General features: G+C 37.6%; 1 protein-coding gene across 7 annotated transcripts in view; it reads right to left on the bottom strand.

The window, feature by feature from the left end:
* The window catches only part of KDM4C (lysine demethylase 4C), a 418,510-nt gene that overhangs the window by 269,380 nt on the left and 121,687 nt on the right, over window positions 1–27,443 (bottom strand). For all 7 annotated transcript variants that reach the window (XM_035305424.3, XM_035305451.3, XM_078368791.1 and 4 more), the window contains exons 6-8: window positions 18,599–18,648; window positions 10,208–10,311; window positions 5,408–5,545 (exon numbers count right to left, since the gene is read on the bottom strand). In XM_035305424.3, the coding sequence (XP_035161315.3) occupies window positions 5,408–5,545; window positions 10,208–10,311; window positions 18,599–18,648 (292 nt within the window). The remainder of the gene's footprint in view (window positions 1–5,407; window positions 5,546–10,207; window positions 10,312–18,598; window positions 18,649–27,443) is intronic.

Here is a 27,443-nt window from a genome sequence, read left to right as displayed (position 1 = left end):
AGAATTCACATGTAGGTATAATGACAGAGAAGAAGAATCCAAAATAACACGTCCATTGGCTTCTCTTTACATTTTGAGACAAGGTCTTGCTCTGTTGCCCAGGCTGGAGTGTAGTGTCGTGATCACAGCTCACTGTGACCTTGAACTCCTGGACTCAAGCATTCCTACCACGTCACCCTCCCAAAGTGCTGGGATGACAGGTGTAAGCCACTGTGCCCCTGGCTCTACTGGCTTTAGGAATCCAAACTCAACCAATTGTGAGAATGAGTCCAGAGCCACCTGGTAGTGGCATCAACTACAGCTTTCATGGGACAGGATCATTCTGAATCTTCAAGGATCTTGAGAGTGATCCCGCAAATCACAGATGTGGCTGGCACCTATTTAATTCACTACAGCCAGAAAAATGAGTCCAGAAGGATACAGGACATTGGGGCAAACCTACATCTAAGCCAGCCTCACCGCCTCATTTTATTCTTCATCCCGAACTCCCTCCAATTCAACCTAAGCCATAGGACTACCCAGAAAATGAGACATCTTAAAAAGGGGGCTACTATAGAACAGAAAGCAATTATCTCTGAATGTATATCATCATCACTGATCAAGAAAAGTAACATGTATCCAGCGCCCAGAGCTCGATCTGACATATTGAAGACAATGTCAACTAATATTATTAATGTATTTAACTATAGGAATGTAGACTGAATTAAAAACAAACTAATTCTCAATAGAGTATAAAAGTTATTCGAAGGGCAAATTTACCTTTTCTTATGGTACTAACAAACTATACACTCAAAAGCAGATAATGCCTTGATTTCAGGTTAGGAACTAAACATCAGCGTCACAAGGCTTACCACTTCTATTCAAATCTCACAATGCAGCAAATGCAAGGTAACAACAAATGACATTGGGCTCCCTAGTTTTGAGGACTTCAGCTCCAGATGGCTCTCTCATAGAAGTCTCAGCTTTCTTTAAGTTTCAGATTTCCTGAATCCCACAACTCAGTATTTTATCAGTATAAAGAGAGGGCATAATGTGACTATGTCCTTCATATCTCTTACTACTTCTTCCAGGTGTGAACACTAACTCCCCAGAGTTAGAGGTTTCACATGGGCTAAAAAGTGATACACATACACACACAAGCACATGCCCTACGGAAAAGGCACAGAGGATTCATAGGGCAGTGAAACTACTATGTATGATACTATAATGTTGGATGCCTGTCACTGAACATTTGCTCAAACCCATTGAATGTACAACACCCAGAGTGAACCCTAAGGTAAACTGTGGACTTTAGTCCGGTTGCTTGGGTTTCCTTTTAAAAAAATTTTTTTTATTTAAAAAAGGTATGGACTTTGGGGAATGGTACATCAATGTAGGTTCTTCATTTGTAAGAAATGCACCTCTCTAGTTAAGGATGTTGATAATGCAGTAGGCTGTGCACATGTAGAGAGAAGGGGAATACAGGGAATCCCTGTACATTCCTCTCAATTTTGCTGTGAATCTATAAATGCTCTTAAAAGTAAAGCATTAAAAAAAAAAAGCGCAGCAAAGCTACTCATCAGCTCTGTTACAATACTCCATCAGAAACAGCAAAAAGTAGAGGTAAAATGGAAAAGAAAAATGCAGAACATAAAATCCCCATACTAAGGAAGTTCATATTATATACGTCATGTCAGACACTTAAAATGAAATGCCAAGAACTGTTAAATGAAAAATATTCAAAGGAGTCTATATTTTCTTTCCTTCACATGTCACAGGAACACAGAAATATCACTATACTAGCATTTCGTGATCAAAGCATATTAAAATATACCCTAGAGACTCACCACAAAAATGATTCCTGATTTTTTAAATAAAGAATACCCAACATTAAAGATGTTTTGGAAGGATGCTACCTGATTTAAGAAATATCTAATTTAATTTTAGAGAATTGAAATATAAAACAAAATGAACCTACATCATGGCACTTACATGCGAGACAATTTAATAGTTGAAACCCCTGCCAGATTAAAGGGAAATCAGTTTCAATATTCTATCATCTCTTTTTAAACTTGTTCAAACATTTGAGGATTCAAATATCAAAATGTCCTAAAATTAGATAGTGGAGTAGTACTCCTGGAGTTTGTAAGAGAACATTCCCAGCTCTGAAGTACAATTTTTCAACTTTCTGACATATCATGTTAATATAATATCACTTAAAATTAATGCAAAATCAACGATATCATTTTCATGTCACCAGGTATTACCTTTCCTTCCAAAAAGATAATATTATTTATCCTGGCACAGTAAGTCTCTTTCACTGCACACACTGTAATAAATACACTGCTTCGGATGGTATAGACTAGATATGACTGTCCCCAAGACAATGATTCTTTTTTACTCAAGAAAATCAGTACAGTAAATAACTTTTCTTCCCTTCGAGACAATCATAGTGCTTGAGGCTGCTCAAACACAAAAACAAAATATCTTCACAAATGTCTCCAAACAGTCAAGCTGAAAATCTAAGCCAAAGTTTCATTTAACAGCCTGTCAGTTTTTTGATGTGAAGCTAATGAATGCAGTGGCAAACAAATCCATCAAACCTAACATCCAAACAACTGCACTTCATCCCAGCAAACGGAAAAATGAAATACAACCTGCAGGCCAGTGCTTTGATCCAAACTAGCCAGGAAGCAGACCTGTGAGTGTCACGGCAGCAGCTATACAGAGTAATCACGGACTTCCATACAGAAGGAAAGAAAGCTCCAGAAACAGAAAATGGTCATCTCAAATATGCACAAATGTCTTATTTCAACTGCTACATGAGGTCTTACATATTTTTAAATCTCTATCAAGAAAAAATAATTGCATTTCACTCTGTTACACCAACATTCAAAGCCACAAAAATTCCTAAAACAAATACCTAGATGGTATGTTCCGCTAATACTACAATTTTGCAAGTGAAGTTTTATTAAAAGTCCTTCTGTTCTTTCTGAAAGCTCTTTGAAGACAAATATATGTCTTTCTTCTTTGTACATACATGCAGCACAGGAGAAACTCACTGAGCACTCACAAAACCTGATCCTGCCCATCAGCAGCAAATGAACATGCAGCAGCTACCTGAAACATCACTCTCAAGTTTTTTCAGTAATGATCTTTTCTTTGATTAGTGAAATGGGGGGAAATTACACGACTGCCTTCTTAGGTCAGTTGGTCCTACTAAACGCAAGGCCCTTTTGTTCTGGAGCATCTTACAGGATTTGGCTATGCTATATTTTGCATGTTAAGACAAGAGAACAGAATGATCCTCATTGAGGAAAACAGAAGCAAAGAGAGAAATGAGAAAAATGGTAAGGCCTGGGGCATCATAAGAGAATATTAGAAACAGGGATTGTCAAACTAAGTAGCTACCGAGACTAAAAGGTAAATATCCCTTCACTCCTTCCTCTATTTTCCCCAGATGTTCTACACAACTCATACACACACAAAAAAAATTTCTGTTTGAGAGATGAGGCAATTTGGATAGATACCATGAAAAAGGACCATCTGGACTGAAGGACTGAAAAAACAGAGAATATATCCACAGGGACAGAAACATCTCCCAAATACAATAATTCAGCTGAGAATATCCAATATCTAGGAATTTGCTATAAAACGTGGAAGAAGTGTATCTGAGCTTTACACAAACAATGAAATTTCTTTTTTTTTGAGACAGAGTCTCGCTCTGTCAACCAGGCTGGAATGCAATGGCGTGATCTCGGTTCACTGCAACCTCTGCCTCCCAGGTTCAAGCGAGTCTCCTGTCTCAGCCTCCCGAGTAGCTGGGATTACAGGCGCAAGCCACCACACTCAGCTTTCTACTTCCACATGGAAATGTGGAAATGCAACTCCAATGTACATGGTTGTTTAGCTTCTCCCCAAGGCAGGAATGTCCTATTTTGGTCAATATCATGGACTACTTCTGAGACCTGTATTAAACAAGAATCGATATTTGTGGCAACTCTGAACAGCTATGATAGCTGACTTATGTCAGTGAGTAAAGGTGCAAACTATAAAACAAACCTTGTTCTAACCTCATGGCCAAGACACTGCTTCGAGGCAGATCCACGCCTTACATTTCCACAAAAGCAATGCAGTGGTTGGCCTGGGTACACACACTGAGTTTTCTATTTCTTACTAGGTTTTGTTAGAATACACAGGATATATAATGTGAAGTAGTACAGTTCTGTTCCTTTCTGAATTACTCATCATAAATAGAAATTACTTAGAACAGAAAAAGTCTTCTAATACCAGGGGCTTTCTTTTATATCCAGAATGTATTCAAATGAGTCCTGGGCAGCCAAAGGGCTACACTTTATCTTTTAACATATTTTGCAAATTTCTAAATACACAGGTGAATTAAACTTGGTTTTCTTCCCTGAATATACTTGTATCTAAGTTCACCTAATGTCTCCAAATGTAAGTTTTATCAATGTAGAATGAAGGATACGAAGTTGAGCCATGCAGGGGCCAAGACCACATAAGCTTTATTTATCATTTTCTGCTAAATCTATGTCAAACTCTGTAAACACACAGTTTCATTTAGAAGTTACCCTCTGCCAGCCTGCACCTTTCCCTTAAAGCCACAGGAAAGGAAGCAAACCTAATGGAAACCACCATCGCTTTGAAGATGTCTTCTATTTAACACCACAGGGGGGAAGTAATTAAATTTAATAGAAGTTATTTCTTGTGAATGAAAATACACAGTATGTGAGCTAAATTAAATATACTGGGAAGGAGATGCAAAATTTTGCACCAAATTTAACATGAACATGCATTTCCTGTTAAAATGTGTTCTACATTATTACTTTCAAGATTTCATTTCTGCACTAAGGGCAGTTTTAATCATTTCTTCCTACCAACCCTCCCTCCACGTCTTGCCACAATTTTATCAGACACTCCCTTCTGTAAATTGTTTTCTAAGCCATGAACTGATCTCGAAAAGGGAGAGGTCTGAGTCTACCTAACATGAAGCCACGTGATGCCACTGGAAAACCTTACAAAGCACCAACTAAAAGTCTCAAGACAGAAAACAAACACACATTGCATAAAATTACCTAATAGGGTAAACTGCTCCACACTAATCTTAAAACAGACAAATTCAGCTAAAATTGGTAACACTGCCTATGTAAAATAAATGTATCTAGCCTGAAGTGAACTGCTATGGTGAGAGGCACATAGCGCCAGTGAGGAAAAATAAATGCTGCACAGAATCTTAGGGTTCCTAAGATAGCCTAAGAATTAAATGTGTATTCTGGTTTTTGTACCAGAATACCTCCCTCCACCTCTTGCCACAATTTTACCATTGCCACAATAAATACACATTTATTCTGGTACAAAAACCAGAATACACGTTTAATTTATGCTTTATTTCTGAGGCATAGCTTACCAATTTGGCAACTTTTCCATAGTCGATCCATCTGACAGTAGCGAAATTCGTAGATTCTGCACAGTTGAAACCATGATTAAAACCAGCATGGTAGCCATATGGGAAAGTGATCATGAATTCTCCAGCCTCCTGAGTTATCTGCAAGGTAGGAAACATATAATATTTTGTAGTAATAAGACTTCCCAAATTATGAATATAATTAAAATATATTTCCCATTAAAAAAAAAGAAAGAAATGCCATGATATCAGAGCAATAAAAAATTTTCACCAGATTCTTTACTTAATCTTTTAATAGTGCTTTTTCAGGAATCATTTAAAAGACTTTCCTAAATAGGATGTGGGTTGCTGGTCCTTGAATTCAATCAAACAATACATAATCAAAGCTATTACTCTTTTTTTTAAGACAGAGTCTCGCTCTGTCTCCCAGCCTGAGTGGCGCAATCTCAGCCAGTGCAACCTCCGCTTCCCAAGTTCAAGCGATTTTCTTGCCTCATCCTCCTGAGTAGCTTGGACTACAAGTGTGTGCTACCATGTCCAGCTAATTTTTTATTTTTATTTTTTTAGTAGAGATGGGGTTTCACCATGTTGGTCAGGCCGGTCTTGAACTCCTGACCTCATGATCCACCCACCTCAGTCTCCCAAGTGCTGGGATTACAGGCTTGAGCCACCGCGCCAGGCCCAAAGCTATTACATTTTAATTGAAGGTAGCTTCAAGTTATTCAAGTAAATTTGTTCATATTAGCTATCAAACTATATATTCTTATATTTTAATAACTTGCATTACTGGAATTACATATAAAAACAATCATATAGTAACTGACATTGTTAAAGCTACAGCTACAAAAACTTTGATAATGCATACTGGGCAGGCTATGTTATCAACTCTTGTTGGTAAAGAGTTGGTGGTACTCATTGAATTACTCTAGCCTAGCACTTAGAAAACATTCAAATAAGTACAGTCCATTTCATAGTAAAACTTCTGTTCAAAGAATTATTCAAATATATGTATGTTAGAGTGAGTGAGTGCATTTTTAAGTATCATTAAAACACTTAAATAAGCCTTAGCCTTTTAAAAAACAATTAAAAATGTATTTATCCTGTTTCTATTTTTTAAATTAAAGGCATTTTTTTTTTTTTTTTTTTACAATCACCAAAGCAACACAAAGTATCTCACGGTTCATATAAAAAGTAAAGAAAAATTCTGTGTTATTTCTTTTTTTAAAAAGGGTCTATCTGATACAAATTCATAAAATTTATTTGTTCACTCCTTCAAATGGAGTAATCTTTGTTTTGCATTATCTGATCTTAAAATGTTTCTTTTTTTTTTTTTCCTGATCTTAAAATGTTTCTAACCCAGCACATAATAGGGTAGACCCCTTATATCTTTAAAATTCTTAAAGTTGAAGCAAAGTAATATAACACTACTCATAGGATTTCGGCACTGAAGCAATGTTTCTCCTTGAGATACTTTGCCAAACTCTTTAGCAAATGCTATATGTTCACATTCAGAGCCTCTATTCTTTGCTAGCTCTGATAATAAAAGTTGTAAAACCACATTAATTATCCTACTGACCCTAATATAATATATATTTTCTTTGACATATAAGGTACATATAATAAAATGCTCAGATAATAAATGTACGGTTTGCTCAGTTTTGACAAATGCATATACCCATACAGCCCATGTTATTTTGTCACCCAAGAAAGCTCCTTCATCCCTTTTCTACACCATCCCCAGACCATCACTCTACTGATACCTTTTACCACTGATCAGCTTTGCCATGTTATGGACGCTAAAATGGTATTGGGGAAAGGGGATAGTATTTTTTTACCCCAATAATTCTGAAATGTAACTCATAACGCCATTGTCCCCTGCCAAAGAAACCCCGGAAGGTGTTCTGCTACAATAAGTAGCAGCTCAGCTGTCACCTGGCAGCAGAGAAAGGCTTACCAGTGCCCAGCATGGTTCTAGCTCTGAGCCATGGGAGAACATAGCCAAATTATGTCCTTTCCTGGTCTCACTGAATCTAATTAATTATGTAGGTGCTTCTTTCTTATGCTATGTGATGAAACAAAACTTACCCTGCTCCCACATAAAGGTGAGAAGAGGGGAAGGACCGCTGCCATTGGAATAAGAAAACTACTTTTCCCACTCCATGGAATCCTGCCTAAAAACCTTCTCTACCCTACGTAGAAAACCCTGCTCATGCCATAATTTTTTTAAAAAAAAAAAAAAAAAGGACACCTGTTCCATGGAAAGCAACTCTAAATTTTAGCTCCCTGTCATTTACAGAAATAGGTCAGTCTCAATCTCATACCATAAAGAAAGCTAGAGAATAGAAGAGATATAATCAAAATGCAGACATTAGCTGTTTATTACACTTAGGTTTTTCATACATATGTATGAATATGGCAAACACAATGAAATAAGGAAAAAATGTATTCCAACTGAGACATCATTACCTATAGGAAGAGGGTTGAGTTGTAGAGGAAGAGTGTGTTACTATGTAACATATACCATGCAAAGCTCTTTCTAAAGATTATCTTTTTCTCATAATAACCCTATTAAGTAGTCACTATTTTTTATGCCCATTTTACATTTGAGAAACTAAAGCTCAGAAAAATCATGTGACTGAATCAGAAATGAACTCAGGAGGTTTAATCCTACAGCCTATGCTACCATTTTGCTGCTCTATCACATGTTATGTTATCATCACTAGGGAATGTGCTCCTTGAGGAATACAGTGTCATGGCATGCCCTGTGTTGAAGTGGAAAGGGGAAGTGACAGCATTTCTTATGAGGAAATGCCATTGCCAATCAACCCTCAAAGTCACTGGTGTTTCACCATGTCAGGACTTAAATTCATCCTGCCACTTTCCACAGAAGCCACCCACAAAAGACCAGATGAGAGCCCACTGCATCCAGTGATCTACCAACTAGTGCTGGTAGAGAGCTACAGTCTAGAGAGAGGGTGCTGGGAACCTCCAGAAAAGAGCTCCAAGCTCCAAAGGCCTCCATTCTGGGGAAAGGAAGCCAATCCCACAGCTCTGCTGCTTCACATAACCTCTCTTCATATATCAGTCCTAAGCTACCACCAATACCTAACACCAGCCCTAAATGAACAGAGAAGGATTTTCTGTCTTGGGGACAGTGTTGCACTACTTCACATCTACCTTCTGATATTCCAGCTTAGGTAAAAGTACCCAATGAAGCTAACACCAACTATTTAAAAGAAGCACTGGATGATGATGTATCTGCGACTCACAAAAGCCTGGTGCCCAGAGGTGTCTGCGGAAGGGACAAAGCCCCACAAGCCCCACAGCCACAGTGGCCCCTCTGAGTGGCAAAGCCTGTGCCCTCTGTATCCAACAGTTCTGGAGCCCAGCCCCAGTGCCTCCCTACACCCACAGGCATCTCCCATGCTGCACATCTTGAAGGCATGATTTTTTCATGGTAAAAACATATGAGTAAAGCAGTGATGAGGGCACACTCACAAAAGCAAACATATCTCATGCGTGACTGCTGCATAGACAGTTTGTGAGGGAGCAGGGAACCACCTCAAGCTGAAGAATGAATACTGGCACTTGGAAAAGTTCTACTTTGAACAAATCCCCACTTCCCCACCCCACCCCCCACACACAAAAAGAAGGCACACACAAAAATGAAGAAAATGTAAAGATTTAGTCACAAGCAAAAAGCTTCTAACATGGAAAACAGCAAGGATTATGGGAAGAAAAGTCAAATAAAAAATACATTAGAAGTAAGAGCTATTTTTTAATGTTTCTGCAAGTAGCTAAGCACTTAATCCTCCTGAGACTGAGAGGGAGCTTTTATTTATCTGGTCAAAACCTTTTTTCATTTTAGCTGCTTCACATAAAAATGTTCAGGCTCTGCAATAATTCTGACCCAATAACCACCCATAGACACAATGAATGTGGGATCCAGCATCTACTGAGTTTTATAGAACCTAATCTTCAGAAAACCTTGAAGAAGCAATATCAGATTATTAAATCATCAGGCAATTTTATCCATAATGAAATCTCAATTGTATTATGTCTAAATGTGTTTAGAAGCAAAGCAACATAGTGCTACCATAATCATTGATTTTAACCAACCCATTGCTAATAATTGCTCTGAATTTTTTAGAAAATAAATCACATATACATAAATTATATTGCTCATAAAAAAGATTTTAATATAGAAGTGCTTCCTCCTTTTTTGTAGAATGTGCTACCTTTTATTTTCAGCATAATTATAAGTGAACTACAACAACATGAAATCTCTAGTAAATATATCTGAAATAAAATTAATTTCTTTTTTTTTTTTTTTTGAGACAGAGTTTCACTCTTGTTACCCAGGCTGGAGTGCAATGGCGCGATCTCGGCTCACCGCAACCTCCGCCTCCTGGGTTCAGGCAATTCTCCTCCCTCTGCCTCCTGAGTAGCTTGGATTACAGGCACGCACCACCATGCCCAGCTAATTTTTTTTTTTTGTATTTTTAGTAGAGACAGGGTTTCACCACGTTGACCAGGATGGTCTCGATCTCTTGTCCTCGTGATTCACCCGCCTCGGCCTCCCAAAGTGCTGGGATTACAGGCGTGAGCCACTGCGCCCGGCCCAAAATTAATTTCTAATTAGGATTTAGATAAATAATTGATATGCCATAACACAAATTTGAATTTCTCTACCCATATCCTAAAAATTCTACTTGAAGTTAAAGATACATTACCTATGTTAAGTTCATCTTAAATACAAATCCTACACACAAAATCAATTTGTGTAAGATGAATATTATGTACCTTGTCAAAGGGAATACCGTATTTCTTCAATACTGATGGAGAAATCAATGTCATCTTGTGTCGAAGAAATGCATCACACCCTTGGGAGCTGCTTGGGAAAAAACCTAAAAAGAAACAATAAATGTGTTTATTGTAAGTGGCATTGTGTCAATTAAAAGAAATTTTCAGATAGGTTTTTTAATGTATAAATGCTAGTGTTCTTACTGTTTGACTTATGCAAGCACAGACTTGTTCCACCAAAAAGCCCTGTACTAAAAATCAGAGTTAGAATTCTTAAAAATTGAAGGATACATCACCAAAGGTTGATCTTTCTTACAAACAGATTTACCATAAGTTGTTTTTGTAACTTGTAAGATTACTAAACTTGAGGAATAAATTTCAATTCAAAACAAATATGGATTCAACCTATTATCTGCTAAATGGAGAAAATATTTAGAGAAGTTAGGAAGCATAAATATGTGGGATGCTGGATCTGAAGCCAAAAATACAGGGAAAAAAGGAAAGATAGGTATTCATTTTAATAGAAGAATATTTTTGACTCCTAGATTTCATCATTCCTGAAGCACTTGTCCCAATCCTTCGCATACAGCAGATACAGAGTAGTTCCCCACCTTTCTTGGTTTCTTTCTGATCAATTTGAAACTAATTACCACTAACCTCCCGAATGAACTTCCCAACCATCACCCATCAAATGCCTGAGAACCTGCCAGAACAGTCTGAATGGGAGAAGTGTTTTGAGGAGGATTTTAAATAAGGAAGTTAAACATACAGCAACCTTTTCATTCAACAGTACATTATGCACCAAGACAGAGTCAGTTTTCTCCATCACTGACTTCAATCCGGCAGTTCTGTCTGAGGCAGACTCTCATTAACTCAGTGATGCAAGCTGAAGGAAAATGAACATGCTTGATGTCCTGCTCCACACCTTCCTCACTCACAGGGAAGACAGCTGTGCTGAAGGGATTGGAAAAGCAAGAAGACAAAGAGAGAACGAGAAACAAGAAAAAAAGAAAGCGAATCATGGAGGAATAACATAGAAGGAAGAGAAAAGGCACCAGGAAGGCACATACAATGTGTATGAGTGACAGGATGAAGCATAGATGCTGTCTGACTCCTCCACCGCCAAAATGAGAGGGGAAGCTGCTGGAAATGTGACATCTAACTCTGTGGCTCTCTATATGCAAAGCTCAAGAACATGACCAATTTAGCCAGGTATGGTGACTCACACCAACCACTTTGGGAAGCCAAGGCAGACGGATCACTTGAGTCCAGGAGTTTGGGACCAGCCTAAAATAGCAAAACCTTGTTTCTACTAAAAAATACAGGCCGGGTGTGGTGGCTCACGCCTGTCATCCCAACACTTTGGGAGGCTGAGATGGGTAGATCATAAGGTCTGGATTTCGAGACCAGCCTAGCCAACATGGTGAAACCCTGTCTGTACTACAAATACAGAAACATAGCCAGCTGTGCCAGAGCACGCCTGTAGTCCCAGCTACTCAGGAGGCTGAGGCAGGAAAATCCCTCCAACTCAAGAGGGAGAGGTTGCAGTGAGCTGAGATCACTCCACTGCACTCCAGCCTGGGTGACAGAGTAAGACTCCACCTCAAAAAAAAAAAAAAAAAAAAAAAAATGGGCAGGCATGGTGGTGCGTGCCTGTAGTCCTAGCTGCTTGGGAGGCTGAGGCATGAGATTCGCCTGAACCTGGGAAGCAGAGGCTGCAGTGAACTGAGATTGTATCACTGCACTCCATCCTGGGTAACAGAAAGAGACTCCATCAAAAAGAAGAAAGAAAAGAAAGAAGTTCAATAAAATATGTGAATTCTTTATAATATCAATAGTAATAAAAGGCATAGTTTTGCCACATATGTCATTTAATAATGCAGCCCTCTGCTTGTGGTTAATATTCATAATACATAAACATAAAATAAAACACTGGTGAATGGAGGGAAAGTAACACAACTAATATAATGGCCATGTCCACACAACAAGATGTCCTAAGTCCTACACACAGAGAAAGGCACCACTGGGAATTCCTCAAATGCACAATCCATGGGAATGTTTTTATAAACAATTCAAATGGATCTATCAAACTTCTTAAATCTTCAACTTTCTGCAATGCTAGATAAATTAAGCTTTAAATTAAAATCAGTGAAGAAAGAAGAGTCTATTCCATTTTCTTTCTATATGGATTTGTAATCAAGACCTGAACAATGTGGTGACTCGTAAGTTAATTTAAATTGGAAAACCACTGAAGGAAGGTAATTTGCAGTATATTAAGAACTTCACATTGATTCAGAATTTATGTTTACAATAAGCGATCAGAATCATATTTTACATACTCCTGAAAAACACTTCATAAACAATACTTCTTATGTACAAATTGTCTTAAAATGAATTTCACTTCAAAATACCTGCAGGGCTACATGTTTCATACTCACTCTCGCTCCATACCATAATCTATAAAACACAGTCAATTCCTTGCCATACTAAAGTCAACTGCCTTTTTACATTTATTTTTATTTTTTGGTCTTTTTTAAGATATTATACAGGCTCAAACAAGAAAGATGGTCTTTGGAGTCATTCTTCCAATCCAAATAACAAGTTAGAGGGATGGAAGGCTAGGATAATAAAGAGCTTGTATTCCAGAGACCCCAACAGAGCCCTGAAACCCTAAAATACAATCCACAAGAGCCTTTCCTAAGAATATCAAAGTACTGCTGGGAGTTTTGCAACACAGAAAATTGTGTAGAATCCCATAAGCTCTCTCAAGGATCACATGCTATATCCATCCAAAGGATGTTTTATATTCAATATAAAGGTGAGCATGTGTGAAAAGCATTATTTTAAATGAAAAAAGGCAAAAACAAAAGTTTACATGTAATATGATTCCACTTATATGACACTCCTGAAAAGGTAAACAATAGGGACAGAAACTAAATTAGTGGGTACCAGCAAAGGAGAGAAAGGTTGAATACAAAGAGGCATGAGGAAACTTTTTTGGAGTATTGGAAATAAGTTACATGTTGATAACAGTGGCTTATCACGTGGTTTAATAATTACACCACTGTAGACATTTGTCAAAACTAAATGAGCTCTATTCTTAAAATAAGTAAATTTTACTGTAGATTTTACCTCAATAAAACTGACCCCCACCACCAAAAAAAAAATCATTAAATCTTATGAAATCATTTTTGAAATAGAGTAGATGTGTTCTAAAAATATGGAACAGGTATGTTCTTTCCTCCAGAAGAAAAGTTCTCCATTCTGTCAACTGGTTTATATTTTATAATATATTAGTTATTGCTAACTAAGGAATTATTTTTAAATCCCAATCTTTTATGATTCAAATACAAACACATGCTATAGTATTAAATCACCAAAAACTTCAGCCTTGAGAAAAGATTTTAAGATCAAAGTTCAGCGATTTTTTTTTATGAGTACACAAACACGAATTTGGCGAAGACGATAATAGCTGTTAACTGTTTAGGAAAGAGGAGAGAAAGACGGAAAAAAGGAGGGAGAAGGGAAGAGAAATCAAGAATTTCTGAACTAGCAAAAAATTTTGACTGATGATTTTTTTTTTGATAATTGAAAGGTGCCCAAGTATGCTTTGATGAAATTTTATCATGGTTTTATATGACTGATATGAAGCTTGAAAAATATAGCAACCATATAAACCAATGCTAAGGAAAAGAATACAACAAAAGGATATAGAAAACTCGTTCAGTGAAAAATGCTTTCAGAAACAGATGTACAGTAATTGATTTACACATGAAATTTCTTGGCAGGCATATCTATGAGAAGAACCAATGACCTACACTGTGTGTGGAGAAACCTAGTAATATTTACCCACTTCTCTAACTTGAGAGGTTGACATGAGAGACACATACTACATTTGGCCTGTTGGTGCTTACTATCATTCATGGAGTGATTACTCGGGACTGGACAGAAAATTATCACTTCCCAGGCCTCACTCTATCCTAACTGTTCCATAATCCATCAACATCTCTACTAGCAGAGCTCTCCAGGAGGAGTGCCAGGAGCACGTCATACTGATCTTGGGATGGAGAAGAAAGGCGCTTCTCCTAAACAAGTTGCTTGTTTTCATCTCCTAAATACAGTGTGCATTATGTAATGGGTAAGTTTTTTTCCATTTCAGGCTAGTTAGCAGAAAACTTAAGAGCTTAAATTTCCACCCAATGTAATTGGGATGTGTGTTATACACATGGCTTTTTTCTGCATTCCTGAGACCACTTTATTTCAGCTCTCACTTCCCACCCCCTTGAAATGTTATATGGACAACCTATACACAAGTCACCAAGGACTCAACAAGCCAAGAACACTAGGATTAAATGGGTCATAGTCAAACTAATTAGGATTCTTCTGGCTCTGCCTCTGCCCAGCCCCATCTGCACCCAAAAATCATAGATATCTTCATTTCCCTATAACTCCTCCCTACTAGTTGGCATTCATTTCCTGAATTCTTCCTCTCCATTCTCTGTTAAAAGAAGGGAACTATATGTCTTTCACTCACATATGAATTATGTTATCTGGGTGTATTTCATGTATTATTGCCCAGTGGCTAAAATCCTACTTGGAACATAGCTGGAATAAAATCATCCAGTTACATTTAAATGCAAACGGTGATAACACTGACATCAAATTATTAAGAAATTAAGTTTACCAACTGTTTCTCTAGTTTTAGTGAAACACTGCTGATATACAAAAATAAACATACTCTAACCCACCACACATTTATCTCCATGCCTAAGGCATGAGTTAGGCATGAAGGCAGAGGATATATCACTGGTCTTTTGCAATTTTTAAGGCTTACAAGGTGCCTTAAAATTGATTATTTATAATCAGGGGTATTTATAAGCCTATCAAAACTAGACATTTTAATATAATATTTCAGACCATCAGCTAAATGAATGCTTAAGGGAATAATATTTACCATTTTGAGAGCTAATAAAAGTATATTTCCCTAATTCCAAGAAAGAGGTATGAGAGCAGGTTAATTTAGAATCTGTTCATAAAATTTAAATGACATTTATTGCTGCTCTTCTATTCTCTCTGACAGTAGTGGCTCATAATCTCTTTTGGACCAAACCACCTCAGGGTATCTGATGATGGTATTTCCAGAAATCTACATATATGCCCAATTTTGTAAATGATTTCAAAGAGTCCCTAGAAGGACTGTCTGCATCCCACCCACAGACCTTTATCTACCTACCCCCTGACACAGGGATCCCTGAAAATTGGGCTAAGACCTTTTCCTTCACAGGATTCAAATTAAGATTATTACTAGTCACTAAAAAAAATTCTACAATGTGCGCGCGTGCACACACACAAACACACACACACACACAAATGCTTAAAAGCAAGAACTAAACTAATCCGTGGTAGCAATGTTTTTCTATTCCCTTTTACTGAATACTGCTTTTTCAATAAGGTAACAAAACCAAAACACTTGTTTCAAGCAAATATAAGGTTCTAAAAGAATCGACTCACTTCCACTCTACTGTTCTTTGAAACAAGTTTCCTCCTAATCATTCACACTTTCAAAATTGGCTGCATAAAATCCTAAATCACAAATTTTGGCTGAGTAACCAAAATTTTCAAAGTAAATCCTTTTCAGTTTTTTAAAATAACAGCATTTTATTCCCAATAAAAGACAAATGGAATACTACTTTTCACAAAAATCTGTACACTTTCTCAATTTATCTCAATCTATATTTTGTTTAACTTAATGTAACAGCAATGATATTATCTTTTTTCTAAAATAGGTGAGACTTAGACATTTTAAAAACAGAAAATCTTCCAAACTGTCATTCACGATGTAACATTATACCTCTCTTCTCCTCCATATTTGCAATCCAATTGTATCAACCAAAAATTAGAAAGAATGCAACTGCATTACAGACCAATATAACAAGTATAAAAATTGCAACAATTCACTTGAGATTTTTTATTACATTTATGTCTACATAGTATTGGGAAAAACCTGTATAAATGAGAAAGCAGCTGAAGGGCAAAATCAAACTCCTGGCTTTATTAGATGCAGGCCTAATGTCTTTCGGATAAAATATTTGTAGGTGCCACAGTCAATCAAGATTTCAATAGAAACTAAAGATGAAAGCATTCATGCATAAAAGGCAAGTGTGATAATTATGATGTGCAGACAAGATAATAGAAAATATCTGAGCCTACTTTTCATTTTATGTATCAAGTGTTGCTATGACCTAGACATTCTATAATGCTCCATCATTCACACTGCATTATTTTATCATTTTAATTATTAAGCAGAATTCAATTAATTTGGCTGGCAACTGGTCAACAGATACAAATCCTTCACTATTTTATAGGGCCTTTTCCCTGCTTTATTTCTCAAAATATTGCTGCAAAACAATTTTGAATAAGCAGGCAACTGATTTCAAGTTCTTGTTCATCCTTCAAGTTCATTAACCTCTTACTGATTAAACAAACGGTAACCATTTTCTGGAATGTCATTTTCAGACAGTTTACTTCAAAGCATTAGCAGTTTATATAGAAATTTTAGTGCATGACTCAATATTGTAAAGTTTATATCAGCTTCATTTTAAAAGTTCTCTGGTGGTGAGACTAACAGAAAATGGTGAAATAATTTTATTACAGAGAAGAAGACAGTTCAGTATATAGTGTTAACATAGAGTTCACTGTCTATGTGGTTAAGGTTTATGATAATCATCTTAGAAGCTCAGCTCTAATTTATTATCCAGAACCTATTCATGAAAATAGTCCCTAATAAAGTTCAAGATTACAATTATATCAATCATTGATCATTATTATGACAAAAATGTATATTTTTTAAAAGATGCTTTATAGTTATTAGCCTGACAAAATTATAATAGTGCTTCTTAAAATGTAATACTACAACTGTAGTATTCTGTAATATAGGGGAAAGTAACCTTTAGGTCTTTAGGTGCCAGTAACAGTTTCTGTTCAAAACTGTCAAGGCAAGGAATGAGTTTTCTCAGTGGCCCCATTTCGTTTTTTTTGTTTTGTTTTTTTTTTAAGACAGAGTTTCGCTCTTGTTACCCAGGCTGGAGTGCAATGGCGTGATCTCGGCTCACCGCAACCTCCGCCTCCTGGGTTCAGGCAATTCTCCTGCGTCAGCCTCCTGAGTAGCTGGGATTACAGGCACATGCCACCATGCCCGGCTATTCTTTGTATTTTTAGTAGAGACGGGGTTTCACCATGTTGATCAGGATGGTCTTGATCTCTTGACCTCATGATCCACCTGCCTCCGCCTCCCAAAGTGCTGGGATTACAGACGTGAGCCACCGTGCCCAGGCCCTATTTCATTATTAATTGAAAGCACATATAAGGCAGGAACAAAATTCTTTTCCTAACAGAAGGCAAACCTAACACACCAATGAAACTTAGATCTGCACTGGACTGAAAGAGCACTCCTTGCTTAGGATTCAATCCTGGATAAAGGTAAAAGGCCTTGCTCCTCAGTTGTCACTCAAATGGAACTCCACTTTTCTCTGGAAATAAGTCATTACCAGCCTACGCCTTCTTTTGGGATGGGTGGCTAGCAAAACAGAAGACAGGGATGGCAAGGGGTGAATGTGACTCTCCTCCCCAAATGTAAGAAGATGAGGGGAAGGCTGCCTGGCACATCTTTTTAAAAAAGGAGGAAGGAGGATGGTGGCTGCTTGTGTTGGCACTGTCTGCACACACAAAAGCAGGCATAGGACCATCAACAGAAAAGTTCTTTATTCTGGCCCTTATGCAGAAGCAGCAAGCCATGAAAAATAAAAATTCAACCTGCAGTAAAGTAAGTTTAATTTTGCCAATCCAAGAAGGTCCAAAATCACATGTGTATTGTTACTTGGGGCCATTCACCTTCATACTTCCATAAGGGCACACTCCCAGTCCCAGTGGGCCACAGAAGAACTGGGTGTCAGCAGTGATACAACCCTTGGGGAAAACAGCAGATCAACAAAAAAAGTGGTCATAAAACACCCATACCCCAAGATGCAGCAACAATACTGTCTGAAAGAACGTAACTTAATTTTTAAAAACTTACTGGCACAATGATGTCAAATGCATTACAATAAAAACAATTTTTTTTAGAAACAACCAAAACAGATTAAGGGCAATCACTTGATGAAATAGTAAACACTCAAAATAACCATGACAATTATGCGACAGAAAAAAAAAATTCACAAACTAATGTGAAAAAATTTTAAATTGTTCAATTAAAAAACATGTAAAAATCAATAATTTGCATAGGATAAAACCAACTGAGTGACAGTCTATATAATAAAAAATACCTCAAAAACCAACAAAACAAAGAAACATATAAAACATAGAAAAGAAAAAAATAAAGAAAGGAAGTTTTACCTTGAGCTAGTCTTTCAAGTCGTTTTCCATGCTCTGGAGGTATAGCATACCTAAAATTTTAAACATAAATAAACATTTTAGGTTTATAATTTTTCAGCTAGTAGCCTAAGAACATCTGTTCCTAAATAATGTCACATGAAAGAAATTCAACATCAAATTCCACTTAGATGAACCACGTAGAGATTAGAAAACCAATCACAGAGTCATATCCCTTACACAAAGGACAGAAGAAAAACATGTTTATAAATTAGCAATTTCAATCTCACAACTCACCATGCCAACCACATTTTACAAATTAGGGAACAAAGGCCCAAGGCAGGAAACCACACAGCAACAAGACAACTTAGTCACAGCCTGGAGACCCTCACCCAACTCTTATAGCACTCCAGCACGGAGGTAATATGCTTCCATGCACCATCCTGACAACCCCAAAATCTTGCTCAAAATATACTACTGTTCTTTTAATCAATTATCTCACTGTGTCAATAAAGCTCAACGAGATCAAAGAACAATTCTGTTCTATACATACAAGTCTACATAGGGCTTTTTTGGGTGTGTGTGTGTGTGTGTGTGTGTGTGTGTGTATGTGTGGTTGGTTGATTCTGGCTTTTGTTTTTAAGAAAATTTGGGTTGTTCTCTTTTTACATTTTAAAATATTTTTATTGACAAGAAGAATAGAACATAAAATTATTACACCAACATTTATATTTCCACCAAATCTAAGAACACTGTAATTTTCAAACAGACTTTAAGCAAAAGATTATCAACCTTAAAAAAAAAAAAAAAAGTTTTTACTTATTTCATAATTATGTGACTTGTAAAATTTTGATTATCAGAAAAAGTTTTCACCCTTAAAGAGCAGAAATACTCATTTCAAGTTCCTGGTGTTTCAAAGTGATGCTGAGGTCATTTTTACTGTGGACTTGCTAACAGATTTTAAAACAACAATCTCATAATATCCTATACAAATACTAAATTATATAGGCATTTAATGAGGAAATTTATGGATATTAACAATAAATTTGTATGATCATTTTATGTTTTAGATATAAACTATATTTTTGAAGACCTCTATTTGCTGTTCTTACTAGCTCAATATATATTTAGTACAAGTTACTTCTTATTAAAGTATCTTAACTTATTGTACTTAACAACACACTTGGTTTCACTTAATGCTACTGATAACATATGCAAAACTTAATTGGATCCAATGTAACTAGGCAATTCACTAAAAGAAAATTTAATCATATATCCTGTTGCTTAAGGCACTGCTAATGAAATTATTCCAACTGAAATGGGAAGATAAAATTTTAGCATAACTAAATAACTATCACCCAATGTATATTTATGGCAACTTCTTTCCAGTTTTTAATTCCTGATTTATACCACAAATATACCCAGAAAATGGGTGTGGGTATGGGTGTAGATTTGTGTGTGTCCCTTCCAAACAAGAGGGTCAACCTTCCTCATCACACACACACATACAGATACACACATATATGTAATGCCTGCCAACAAAAGGTAGGATATGGATGGAGATATTTATATATGTAGATTCGTTTTTCTGAAAAATTTGTAAAGTTAAAGCTCCTCAATCTAAAGTTCAACCATCTGCTCAGAGAAAATGTAGCTAACCATATCTGCTGAAAGGAGGAAAAAGTAAGGCAAGATGGCTCTACCCCTATTCTGATCCTCAGTTTATTCCTAGGATCTGAATCATACCAATTCAATCTCCTCATTTTTCTCCTCCTAGGTAGGCATTTTGGCCTATTATTTTCTACAAGTATTCCCAGGTAAAGCTATTCCTATCTTAGCCAAATGATTTAATTAGTTCTACTTTTCTTCTTTTAGATGGAAAACAGTGTCTCAGTTTCTTTTAAAATTCTATAAAGATCAAGTTCATTTTGAGATCATAAATAATTATTAATTAAATTCTTGTGGTTAACCAACCATTGCTATGGTTTAATAGCTTCAGAAATAATCAAAGAATGAAAACTTCCCTCCAATCACAGCCCTGTGTACAGGAAGTCATGTATTATTTCCCAAGTGGAATTGAATCCTCAAACTGAAAGGTATACTGTGGTAATATCCAGTGAAGCACAACTGGGCAAAAATGCTTTCAAGGAAAGGTCACTCTCCTTCCCTTAGTCATTATCTTGCTCAAACTGAATCTACTCGTCTCCATGCTTATCTCTGTGAAATATTTTACATGCTTCTCTCTTCTGTTATCAATGCTATGCTTTGTTACGTAGTATTTAAATAATGACATAGCTTTATTTAGTACAATGTTTCATATAAAAATAACTTTAAAAGTTCCCTGAATGAGCCCAAAACCCTGCCCAAGGGTCTGACAGACAAAGGACAGTCTGAAGATAAGTAATAATGCTAATAAAACTGGAATGCAATCATCAGATTCTTCTGTTTTTAATGTTTCAACAAAATAAAGGAACTAGGAAAGACTAATTTTAATTTTTTAGAAATTCATCTGAGAGTCAAATCATTGTTCTTGCCATGAACAATAAAATAAGAGCGCTATCCCACTCAGCAGTCAAGAAGTAATATGCTTCCATGCACCATCCTGACAACCCCAAAATCTTGCTCAAAAGATACTACTGTTCTTTTAATCAATTAGCTCACTGAGTCAATAAAGCCCAAGGAGATCAAAGAACAATTCTCTTCTCCATATACAGGTCACAGGGCTGGAAAGGCCTTTAAAAATAATCTCATTTAGCACTTTTTAAGCCTTTTTTTTTGTTTCCACATCATTACAGAGGCAGAATCACTAACACCTCTAATTATCAGAAATAACTGGCACCTGGGAGAATGAGGGACAGCAGAAACACACATCCCTCAGGGATACAGTACCCACAGAACTCTGAAAAAAGCTCCCTAGGTGATTCTGACAGGGCAGTACATTATGATGAATGAAGGAAAGAATGGGGTGATTTCTAATTACCATATCTAAGAACCTTTGCTTGGTCCTGACTCCCCACAACCTCCCTGATGTCAGATGATGGATTTGTGTATGCCATGCTTTTTTATGTTTTTCCTTCAGATTTTTTTTCCAGTAATACCACAATGAATGGCCCAAGTCAGAATGCTAAACAAAGGCTTCACATAACACTTTCAAACCTGCAGGCAATGTGTATAGGCTGACAGCCCTTGCCTGTAAGAAGGTGGGCACATGGCTTCAGGAGCACTCAGTCACACTGTATTTGAACACTAGACTCACTGTCTTGTCTGCAATAGCTCCCCTGCTAACCCTACATCACGGCTCTACCCTGATGGGCAACTGTAGCAATTTGAAGCCAAACACAACTCTAATCTGTTTCAAAGCATGCCATAGGAAGAGAGAGGAAGAAAGAAAAGACAACAAAACACCAAGATACATATGTTTTCACGTGTTTTCCAGCAATCAGCTTCATCTGTTAGAGGGGAATGCATATTCGACAAGAACTGGAAACCACCATCTAAGAGACATTGCACAAGCCACTTCCCACTGTCAGACCTCGTCTACCTCACAGATTATGGAACCTGTTGACTGAGTCATATTTAGGAGCTCATCATTAAACAATGGCTAAATCGATTCTCAGCCTTTTGGCTAAGATCAAGTATAAACAATGGCTACGAGGCAATGAGCTGAGCATGACTTGCTGATCCTCACATCCAATAAGCTTGAGAAAATGTTCGAAAAAATACCCGTTCAGGCCGGGCGTGGTGGCTCACACCTGTAATCCCAGCACTTTGAGAGGCCGAGTTGGGGTGATCACCCGAGGACAAGAGTTCAAGATAAGCCTGATCAACATAGAGAAACCCCATCTCTACTGAAAATATAAAAAATTAGCTGGGCATGGTAGCTCATGCCTGTAATCCAAGTTACTCAGGAGGCTGAGGCAGGAGAATCGCTTGAACCCAGGAGACAGAGGTTGTGGTGAGTCAAGATTGTGCCATTGCACTCCAGCCTGGGCAACAAGAGCAAAACTCCATCTCAAAATATATATATTTTTTATATATTTATAAATATTTATATGTATACATATGTATATATCAGTTCAATAAATCATAACATCAAGGGTCAGACAAGCACATAAAAGGCTGATTACAATTTGAAAGATTCCAGGAAGGCACAGTACCTTTTTGCAATCCACCAGAATATCCAAAACTCAACCCTTCAGCAGCCTGACAATTAGGCCCTATGTTCTCTTTCTCTCCTGCACAATTGCAGGCCTGAGCGAATGCAGGGTACTCAAATCACTGGGTGGTTGGTTGAGTCATTTGGGTTATTGTCCCAAAATTTTCCTTTAAAAAAGATGTGTTGCTAGTAAGAATCACTTTAATACAATCTAATTCAATTCACGAGATAGTTGCTGAGCACCTGCCACACAAAAAGCAGTGCAGGAAAAACTCAAGGCATTTTCCATGTAAGTAGTGGGGGTTAGAGATACATATAGATATCATTAAGACCTATCAGAATGAAGCCTAGATTGTGGTACATGGATCTCAGCAACATCAGGTTCCCAGGCTGATCTACTATCATGTGGCAGTTAGTGTGAACTAGTAAGAAGAGGGCAAAAGAGAAGGGAAGACCTGTGATGCCTCAAAACACTCAAAGTTTTCACCACTAGGGATGAACTAAAATGCCTCAACTCTGGGACCCTTATCTTACATCTGAAGTAAGTATCGCTGCCTATTTAACATTTCTAAGATTATTTCATAGTTCTAATTACCAGGTACCAGGACAAAATTAGTCATATTGTCCTAAACAGGAATAAGATACAGCAAAACACCCACTCCTCTTTCCAAGCTCAGCTCAAGTTCCCCCCTCCCCGCAGGAGAACTCCCACTCCCTCTCTTGCCGCATCAACAATCCCACATGCAGGCTTCCACCCTGGCACTCAGAATACATGTGTATTGTCTCAAAAAAAACAAAGCTACAAAAGAGAGGCAGGACTCTCTTGTTCAAGGCAAACGTAGCTGGTGACTTTAAATTACATTCAATGTTAACTTACCTCTCTGAAAATCATAGGACCCTTAAGAATTATATTAAATTGCCAGGCAAAGTGGCTCATGCCTATAATTCCAGCACTTTGGGAGGCCAAGGTGGGTATATCACCTGAGGTCAGGAGTTCGAGACCAACCTGATCAACATGGAGAAACCTCATCTCTACTAAAAATACAAATTATCCAGGCATGGTGGCGGCGCATGCCTATAATCCCAGCTACTTGGGAGGTTGAAGCAGGAGAATCACTTGAACCCGGGAGGTGGAGGTTGAGGTAAGCCGATATCACGCCACTGCACTCCAGCCTGGGCAACAAGAGCAAAACCCCATCTCAAAAAAAGAGAAAGAGCTGGGCACAGTGGCTCACACCTGTAATCCCAGCTCTTTGGAAGGCTGAGGTGGGTGGATGACCTGAGGTCAGGAGTTCAAGACCAGTCTGGTCATCATGGTGAAACCCCATCTTTTAAAAAAAAAAGAGAGAGAATTATACTAAATCTACTTTGCCTGTGCTGTATTCAGGAGATCCATCTCACATGCAAAGACACACATAGGCTCAAAAAAAAGGGATGGAGGAATATTTACCAAGCAAAAAAAAAAAAAAAAAGCAAGGGTTGCAATCCTACTCTCCAGTAAAACAGACTTTAAACCAACGAAGATCAAAAAAGACAAAGAAGGGCATTGCATAATGGTAAAGGGACCAATGCAGCAAGAAGAGCTAACTCTCCTAAATACATATGCATCCGATACAGGAGCACCCAGATTCATAAAGCAAGTTCTTAGAGACCTACAAAGAAACTTAGACTCCCACACAATAACAGTAGGAAACTTTAACATTCCACTGTCAATATTAGATCAACGAGACAGAAAATTAACAAGGATATTCAGGACTTGAACTCAGCTCTAGACCAAGTGGACCCATTTACAGAACTCTCCACACCAAATCAACACCTCTCTATTTCTCATCTTCTCTGCCACTAACAAGTCCTATCCACTCTACAACCTCAAAACCTTGTATCTATCTCCCAGCAGTATCATCCCAATTTCAACCTTTATCAGCCTTCAGCTAGACTACTGTCACTATTACAGTATAAAAACCTTCATGCCTCACTGCCTGGCTTTCAACACACTCACAATTTAACTCCAACCTTCTTAAATATGAACATCCCACTCCCTATAGGCTGGACTAAGAATTATTCTATCACTCATATAGATATCTACCTCACTTCTCCTCTCAAAACACCCCTCTCCATGTTTCAATTCACAGCCTCTCAAACCCCACCCCGATTCCACCGCCTTGAAGCTTTCTTTGACCATTACAAATCTCAGCAAACTTATCCCTTTTCTTCCTCCTAGAGCCCTTCAATTTTATATTATGTAGTATTATATACTACTTCCCAAAGTAAGATGCTGCTCAATGTGCATAAATCATATTTGTCTTGATAGGCCTTGAGTTGCATGAGGTAGAAAAAGCCAACCACCATCCAGACATTTTCACATAAACTATCGATTTTCGACTACCTTGTATAGTGACTGCCTGCTTCATAGCCAGGCTCTATATTATGGGCCACAGTTGCTCAATTATGTAGCTAATTCCAATTTCTTTGAAGATAAGAATGTGCTTTGCACTTTTTTGTATACTTTGAAAGCCATCACATAAAATGCCTACCATTGTATACCCTCAAATATATACTGATTTGTTAAAATTAGTAATTATTTGTTTAACTTTTGGGACATTAGGGTTTTTCTTCAGCTATTCTGCATATTGCCAAAGTACTGCTAACACTAAAAAACTGAAATCACTAATGAACTATGAACACACTAATTAGACATGCACAGAATAATGTTGCATTTAAAACTGAAGTCTTCTATAAATTTTTTTAAAGATTTTTTTTGAAGGCCAAGGAAAACAAAATTCCTCTAAACATATCTTCAGGTGTAGAATGGCCTGATCAGATCAACAAATATACATAAGCTGATGTTGCCTGGTGGTTGTGATACAAACACTATCTCGAACTGAATGACATTAGGCCAATATTTCACAATAATAGTAGGTAAATCTATACTTCTGAAAATCTACTTTCTCTGGTTCAAGTTTTCTCTGAGAACTGTCCTCTTTGTACTTCTTTCAAGATACACTCAATCCACTTACTCATTTGCCAGTACTTCTGCAAGACTAACTCCTGCTTCTCAGATTACTCTCTCAAAACTCTGTATTGTCTTTCCGGAGCCCTGGGGCTGTGTGCTTAGAACCAAATGTTCTCTGTGGTCCCAGTGCCCAGACCTCTGTCACAGGGCTGTCACAGGCAGCTGCCAAGGGTCCCTCTGTCTCTCTCACCAACAGGGGCTGCAGTACCTCCACATGGCCCAGTTTCCACTCACTTTGTGATTTACAGGACCACAGAGGGGAGAATTCCTTCTAGGCCGATGTCACGCTCAGGCAGGTCAGTCCTAAAACAGGGCTGTTCTATGTCCCCTGTGCCTAACTAAGGCTGTGTGAAGTAATCATTTCCTCCCTTATTTATATTTCTGCTTGTTGTTGCTGTTTTGCTCACAGTCATCCCCAGTGAAGGAGAAAGCCCAGTTGCCTCAAGGACAATTTTTTAAATAGGTAACAATCCCAAAATAATCCCCCCTGCCCCATTCCTGAGATAAGCCTGTGTGCCTGACTTGCCCTCCCCCTTTGCTAAAGTGTTCAAAAACGCAGTGAAAAAGAACTGACCAATAAATATAACTACAGCTCATCACAGCCATTATTTATTGAGCACTGACAACACACCAGAGCTTATAGCTAAGATTTGCTATAATACAAGTCCCATTACTATCTCCATTTAACTATCGAGAAAGTCAAAGCTTAGTTACAGGCACCTCTTCACTTGAGCAAGATGGATGACAGAGCTGGCACCCAACTTCAGACCTATTTTAACTCCAAAGAACAAGATCTACTCTCCAACCCCATTTCCCAACCCTGATTCCCCAACAATCACTATGAAGATGTCAAAAGGAAAGAAGTGAAAGAGCCCACCGGTCCTCCACGGGAAAAACCCCCTCTTTACAATGAACAAGCAAAAGACAACAGCATTTTAAATAAACTGCAGATACAAAAAGTAAGATCAGCAAACCACTACCTGAAGTGGTTGTTTTTTTTTCAGGGGGGATGCAAGGGAGTTCTTGTTACAAAAACACTTTATGAATCAAAAAGTTAAGTATCTATATTATATTTCACAAAACTCAAAATTCCTGAAGTAGTTAATTTATAATACACTTTTTAATCAAAGCATATTCATAACCAATTGTCCAAAAGATTAACTATGGATTTTACAGATGTAACTATGTTACATTTTCACATTACTTATGGTGCTAAAAAGTTTTAATATTTGTGCATTTATTAAAAATTAAGCATTAAGTTATAAATTATGAAGTCTTGTTAGTTAACTGTGGAAAGTAGAACATTTCATACTTAATTCTCAGTTCTTAAAAACAGATGAATATGAGAAACAGAAAGCATGGCTATAGGGGATGCTGCAGGCAGACTGCCAAGTCCCATTCCTGGCAAGGCCCTTGCCACCTTCATGAAAGGAAAGCGCCTGGCCCCCATCACACTCACCCTGAGCTCTGGTTCCCTCCACCAAAACCAACCCCTTGAAGAGGGAGGGAATGGCAGCCCACAAGCAATGGATGGCCTAGGCTTGTGTATAAAGGCTTGGCCATCTTGCCTGAATTTGGGGCAATTTTGAAGGGCAATGTCAGCTTCACCACTGCCCTTAGGATCTACCCAGGACTCTGCTGGAGTATAGCTTCCCCTTCTGCCCAGTCCTCCCTTCCTCACTGCTCACAGTGTTATTCCT

Source organism: Callithrix jacchus, chromosome 1 (assembly GCF_049354715.1).
Source record: "Callithrix jacchus isolate 240 chromosome 1, calJac240_pri, whole genome shotgun sequence".
Classification (NCBI taxonomy): Eukaryota; Metazoa; Chordata; class Mammalia; order Primates; family Cebidae; genus Callithrix; species Callithrix jacchus.
Note: the sequence above shows the minus strand (reverse complement) of the source record. Positions and strands in the feature narration are given on the sequence as shown.